The following is a 6,970-nucleotide window of genomic DNA, read 5'->3' on the forward strand; positions in this document are numbered from 1 at the left end:
AGACAGAGTTTCTCTGACAGAGTATATATTTAAGCGTTTGCTTGGCATCAATGACTGTGACAGGAAGGGAAGCAGGACTAGGAAAAAAGAGGTCTAGCTGCAGCTCAGGCCTAAGGGCAGTCTCAGTTAACCCAGTGTGGAGTGAGCTAATTGGCTCTTTACTTTCTCCTTGCTTGGTCAGTAGGCTGGGCTACCCTGAGAGGCATGACTTTTTGCAGGAAGGCACAGTCTCTAAATATGCTGATTGTCTCCCAAGCAGCTAGGACAGTAAGTCCTGATTACAAGGGGATCTGGGTATATGTCACGGTGTCCACAGTGCTTTCTCTTTTCTCTGCTGCAGTGACTTCTGGCCATTTCTTATCTATGGCTTTCTACTTGGGATTCTCCCCCAATTTGGCTCCTAGTCTATACTTCTGACTTTAAGCACAATGATATCCATGGTGATGAGAATGGCAAAAGTAAAAGAGACCTTGCTCCATACCACCGCTGCATCAGTCCCTCTGTCAGCTTTTAACCCTTCAGCACATTCTCTGTCTCCTGACTGTACTGCCCACCGGCCATGAGGTCCTGGTCTCCCTGTGCTCCAGCTTTCCGGATTCATGATCCATGAAGCTGAATGAAGTTTGTGTTTAAAATGCCCTGGAATAATTTTCAACCCCAGACTGTCAATGAATATTTCTCAATTTCCCATTATGGCAAATTAGGAGAAAAAGAAAAGGGGCTCTTGAATAAAGGGAATGAAAACAAGATAGAGAAAGAAAAATAAGGCTAAATAGAAGCTGTGGTGGCAAGTTAAGGCACTGTGTCTAGAATATGAGATGATTATGAAATAATATTCTGATGAATCGTGTATAGAAGAGAATATACACTGAAGTGTTACATTAAAATTTTAAAGGTGTGATAAAGACCAATCTCTTAACGAGTTCATTAGTTAGAATAGGAATAATTTATTTGCAGACCAATAAATATAGTATTACAATAACCAAAAGACCTTTTTTAAGAGGCCTCAGAGATAAACTTTTATATGCAATATGTTTGCAGTGGCTGTAGAACTACTGAGTCCATTCACATTTACAATCTTAGAAAGTTGTGCCATCCCATCCAGAATACCCATTGGTAGAGAAATTGGATGACTGTCTTATCACTAGTTATTTATGCTCAGGAATCAATGATGTTCTATAATGCTTGGTTTTATTTTCTTTCAGATACAGCAGCACGTCTTTTGTATCAAAATGACCCTCCGTTTGGACCATATACAGTACCTATCAGAGTTACAGATAAACATGGCCTGTCACATGTCACGCAGTTAAACGTTTTACTATGTGACTGTGTTACTGAAAATGACTGCACGCTTCGCGGGGGTCAAAGGACTGGCAGAGGCGAAATTAAACTTGGAAAGTGGGCCATTCTGGCAATATTATTGGGCATAGCCTTGCTATTTTGTGAGTACCTAAAAGAACTCAAATTATAGCCTTTAAAATAACTTTAAAGACACATCCTTAGATCAGCACTGTTATCTATCACTCTTCATTCATATATACCTGTGTTCTTATATAACACAAATGTACATATTGAAAGTGCATTTATTTATAGTTTTGTTATCTCAGCATAAATAAAATTTAACACAGAAATACAACATTTAACGTGCTTCTGTGGCATATCTGGTTAGGGCAGTCTTTTCTATTGTATGCTACTTAGACACAAGCCAATATATATGCACTTACTGGAAAGCTGTCTTTGTATTAGTGGTCATACATTTATAACTTCACATTGTTTTATGGTAAACTCAAGTAATCTCTCTCATCCTCCAGGTATCCTATTTACCTTAGTCTGCGGGGCTACTGGAGGAGCCAAAAAGCCAAAAGCAATTCCTGAGGATTTGGCCCAGCAAAATCTCATTGTGTCAAACACTGAAGCTCCTGGAGATGACAAAGTGGTAAGTAGTTTGTCTTTTAAAAATGAATATGAAGGATAAATTGGCCTAACCAACTATCATTATCTTTTCTGAACAAAGTTCTTTTGAAATCAGGTAACTTGCTATATATAAAATGTCATCGGTCCCATGGAACAGGTAAAATGACATTGATTCCCATGGTACTAGATGGCATTTCAATTTAGCCTTACTGTGTGTTCCTTAAAAATAAAATTTCTTTAGCATGTCAGTATTATTTTCTACTTCAAATGTTTTATGATTTCAACTTTAGGCCCAGTCTTTTTTATATATTGAAACTGCTGTTTGTGTTATAAAAATGTTTCATTTAATTATTCACAGATGACTAGCATAGTTGTTTTAAATTTTTTCCTGACAACAGCAGTAAAATGACTATAGGCTTTGATCAGTGTGAGAAGAACTTTAATGGAGTCTTTCTGACTCTGATGTGGGTTAGAAAAGAGACTTAGGTCAAATATATGAAACAGCAATGCCAGCAAGTGACTGCATTGACCCAACTTTGATTTCTAGCCTAATATGTCAATGAAGAACAAGCAATTCCCTACAAAAAATATAATTGATGATTAGAGCAGAAAAGATTTAAAAAACAAGAGGTTGCTGGCATTGAGGGAGGTAATGGAAAAAAAAACTTGGAGGTCTCCCTCCTCCCCCTCCTCCCCCTCATCCACCTCCCCCCTCTTCCCCTTCCCTCTCCTCCCTCTCCTCCACCTCCCCCCTCTTCCCTTTTCCCCTCCCTCCCTTCTCCTCCTCCTCCCCCTTCCTCCTCCTTCTTCCTTCTTTCTCTCTTTTGTTCTCCTTTGTATTTCCTTAACACAAAGTGTTTTTGTTTCAGTATTCTGTAAATGGCTTCACAACCCATACTGTGGGCAGTTCGGGTCAGGGCATTTGTGGCACCGTGGGATCAGGAGTGAGAAATGGAGGGCAGGAGACCATTGAAATGGTGAAAGGAGGACAGCAGACCTTGGAATCATGCCAAGGGGTGGGGCTTCATCACACGCTGCAGCCATGTCAGGCCGGTGGCCAGCACACCTTGAATCCCTGCAGGGGAGGTCACCTGGAGATGGACAACTGCAGATTCAAGTACTCCGAGTGGCATAATTTCACTCAGCCCCGCCTTGGTGAAGTGAGTTTCCCTGAGTGTCCTGCAAACCTATTTTCATCTCTTTTCAGCTTTCTAAATGATTATAATTTAATGGTCTGACCTTTATTTTTAATTATTAGTCTACTAATTGGAAAATTGTTTTCTTTGATTTTGATTTAGCTACATTCAGATGTGAAGTGGATACTTTCCTCACAAGTTGTTTGGTTTTTAGATTCTTACTGAAATAATGTGAGGTATTTTTCTTGTGATTTTTTTTGTTAATATTTTCCACCTGACAAGTTGAATCTTATAAATCAAAAGTGTCATACCAGACAATTCCAGCCTGTACAGTCACTGTGCATATCTGGGAAGATCTGAACCCACATCAATTTCAGATCAGTTTAAGGGATGCATTTCACATCAGCCATAATTTTGAAAGGGAAAGTAATGATTTCAAGTGACACTTGCGTGCTTATGTCACATGTGTGGCTTTTAGAAACATGCTATGTAGTGAATTTATAGTGTGATTTATGATACAGACCAATCATGTGCATTTTTTATATGTAGGAATCCATTAGAGGACACACTGATTAAAATTTTAACAATCAAAGGTAAATCAAAGCCATTATTTTTTTGTTAGTAAGTGTTGGTGTTTAAAATCATCATAATAAGATATGTTGTGTTTTCGCTCCTTGGCAGAAGGTGCAGTTGTGTAATCAGGATGACAGTCATGAACATGCTCAAGACTACACCCTTACGTACAACTATGAAGGAAAAGGATCTGTGGCTGGCTCTGTAGGCTGTTGCAGTGAACGGCAAGAAGAAGATGGGCTTGAATTTTTGGATCATTTGGAACCCAAATTTAGGACACTAGCAGAAGCATGCATAAAGACATGAGTGCATCTTAATAAGTCTATGAAAGCCAGTGGCTTTATCACCTTTTTTTTTTCTTAATTAAAAGCCATAAAAAAAAAAAAAAAAAAAAAAAAAAAAAAGAAGACAGTATATTGGGACTACCCCCTTGTTTTGATGGGATATCTTTAGGGAAATGCACATTTACTGAGAATTGCTGTAAGTAAGTGCACATATTTCCCGATTCTTGGTATAGTTTACAATTACTTGTCTTTCACCCAAGGATACCAAAAGAACTAGAAATATTATGGAAGTCTGCATTATTGTTTACATTTAGGTATGATGAAAACGGCCAATCTATAGTGCAATCAAATTAATTTATTTGAGTCTATATCATAGACTACTTAAAGTATAACCTAATAGCAAATTGTAGAGATTTTGTTTTAACATGATCTCTAATTACCTAGTTAATTAATTGTTTGTGAGGTGCTTGAAGACTGTTGTTCTCTAAACATTCTTGATATTGTTTTATTCAAATAACAAGACCTTTCTTCATAACACAAAGGGAGATTCCCAACCAGGCACTGACTGTTAGAACAATTGACTGTTAGAACAATTCCATTTTGATGGAATTGAGTTTCTAGGTTGTGTTCTATATAAAATCTTGCACTGAATCTACATTTTCTGTTACCTTGTCAGCAAAGTTTAAGTTTAAAAAATGCTTTTAAGAATGTATTTTTACTCCTGCAAGGTTTTGCTCTCTCTCGCTCCTATCTCTCTCCCCCTTCCTACTTCCCTCCCTCTTCCTCCCTTTCTTTCTCTCTGTTCTCCCTCTCCTTTTCATTTCTCCCCCCTCTTCCTCTCCTCTCCTCTTTTTTTTTTTTTTTTTAATTTCTTACTTGGGTTGGAAAATCTAAATATTTTTAAAAGCCATCTCTTTTTCTTCTCTTGTAATGTGAGTTATTCTGTTTCTGTTTTATGTTGGGGCATGTATTCTTGGTTTGCCTTAAAAATCAATGTAATGTTGACTTTATTGTTTCAGATATCCTGGTGTTTGCTTCATTATACATTCAACAAAGAACCTTTAATTTTGCCTTTGAAATTTTAGAAATGTGTGATTTTTTTTTAAACTAGGTGCAACTTTCCATGTTAACAAAAGGAATAGTGTAATTAAAATTGGGATGTGGCTATTTTGTATATAATAGAATATTTATAGTTCATATCTTTAATGGAAGGATATAGTTTATAAATACAACATAGTGATGGTTTTTAAAATAAGCTTTGAAACACAAGGATTGTGAAAGCTCTCTGAAACAGCTATTTTATAACTTTTTTATGACAAGGCTAGTCATACGATGTGTTTGTAAAGTTATTTTTTAATATGTTAAGATTACAGTTTTTAACAATATAGAGCAAGCTATTTAAATTTTGAGATAATTAGATAAAATTAAACTTAATAGTCACCCAAATTCCAGGTCAGGTTTTACAGCTGATTTCAGTTAATTAATTTTCTATATATGCTAACTATATGGACATTTTAAATGTATTTCTAATATTTATGATTAGTAGTAATATGCCTATCTTGAATTCACAAGGTTGGCTGATAACAATTACTTTTAAGGATTAACATTGGGTAATTATTCAATAATAAATTTATTTTTTCAATAGTTTAATTACTGCTCAGTCAAATATGCTGTTTCGCAGTTACTTTTAATAAATTATGAAAAAATTCTTGTATATTACTGGTGGGTATGATAAAGTAAATCAAGTAGTTTTTAAAAGTTAGTTTGAGGTTGTTAATTATGGGTGTGATAAGAGCTTATGGAGTTTTATTTTCTTAGAGAAATGAGTCTCTTCTTTAGAATCCTGTTCTATATTTTTTAGAATTCTAGAATTTTATTTGGTCCATTGTTATAATTTTTCTGTTCTAAAGGCTGTGATACTATGGGATATTGGTTAAGTTGCATAATTTCTCTTGTGTCTGCTTTTATTTTATCATAAAATTGGGAATAATAATAGAACGCCTTTCCTAGCGTGACTATGACATGTGAATAAAAAATGGATTTTTAAGCATGAAAGTCACACAGAGTGATCCACCTAAAAGACACCCCCAGTAATACTAAATGATTTTAAATGAGTCACACGTACAACGTATTCCATATCAACAAAAATCAATTAAAATATAAGATAATTGGAAGGTTTTTTGTTTTTTTTACTTTAGAATATTTGTCAATTGAATATGTATCTCATCCTAATGCTCACTTGACTGGGAATTATATGTTTGAACATTGCAAAGACTGCTGAAACATCTGCAATGGATTGCCTAGTTTGAGACACTATGATACTAATTAGATTGAAAGAAGCACTTCCACTTCTTAAAATGGGCACAAATCCTAAAGCCCTATGAAAATATATGTGCATTACGATTCCTCCGTCAAGCTCTTCCTGAGCTGTTCTCCTAGCTGTCCTTCTACAGAAATGGGCTTGTCTCTGAGGGAGTTGAAGTCTCTTAGGCAGTCGCTGATGTAACTCTAAGTGCAAAGACTCTGAAGAGAGTGCCTTGATGCTAACTCCCCACTCCACCCATACTAGCTGTGGGATTTCAGAAGTCACTTACATTTTGAGTCTCGTTTCTTCACTCGTATGACATGCCTAAGGGAGTTAGAGGAGTCTACCTCATAGTTTTGTTGTCAGAGTTCAGAGTTAATTTATGAAAAGAGTTGGCACAGAGTTAGCACTCAATATACGAGGGGGACACAAATCACAGGAATTTATTTATAAAAATTGCATTTATTCTTACATGTTTAAACTTCTGTCACCTTCAAAGTACTCTATTTGATGCAATACACCTATAAGATATTTTTTCCACTGCTCAAAACAGTTTTTGAACTTGTCTATTTTGATACCTTTTAGTGCTACTGCCGTTTTTTGTTTTACCTCTTTCACATGGCAAAATGTTTCCCTTTGAGGACTTTTTTCATCCAGGGAAACAAAACAAAGAGTCACTCAGGGTGAGATCAGGTGAATAAGGAGGGTGGGGCATGGGGGTCCTGCTGTTTTTAGTCAAAAACTGCTAAACACTCAGC

At 36.1% G+C, this 6,970-nt stretch overlaps 1 protein-coding gene across 1 annotated transcript in view; it reads left to right on the forward strand.

Annotated features, from left to right (window-relative positions):
• Positions 1–5,987, forward strand: part of DSC2 (desmocollin 2) — a 30,509-nt gene extending 24,522 nt beyond the window's left edge. The window contains exons 13-16 of the mRNA XM_090285683.1: positions 1,206–1,442; positions 1,812–1,936; positions 2,784–3,074; positions 3,732–5,987. Of these exons, the coding sequence (XP_090141809.1) occupies positions 1,206–1,442; positions 1,812–1,936; positions 2,784–3,074; positions 3,732–3,929 (851 nt within the window). The 3' untranslated portion in view covers positions 3,930–5,987. The remainder of the gene's footprint in view (positions 1–1,205; positions 1,443–1,811; positions 1,937–2,783; positions 3,075–3,731) is intronic.
• The last annotated feature ends 983 nt before the right edge of the window (positions 5,988–6,970 follow it).

This window comes from Furipterus horrens, unplaced genomic scaffold, assembly GCF_987537825.1.
Source record: "Furipterus horrens unplaced genomic scaffold, mFurHor1.1.pri manual_scaffold_8, whole genome shotgun sequence".
Taxonomy (NCBI): domain Eukaryota; kingdom Metazoa; phylum Chordata; class Mammalia; order Chiroptera; family Furipteridae; genus Furipterus; species Furipterus horrens.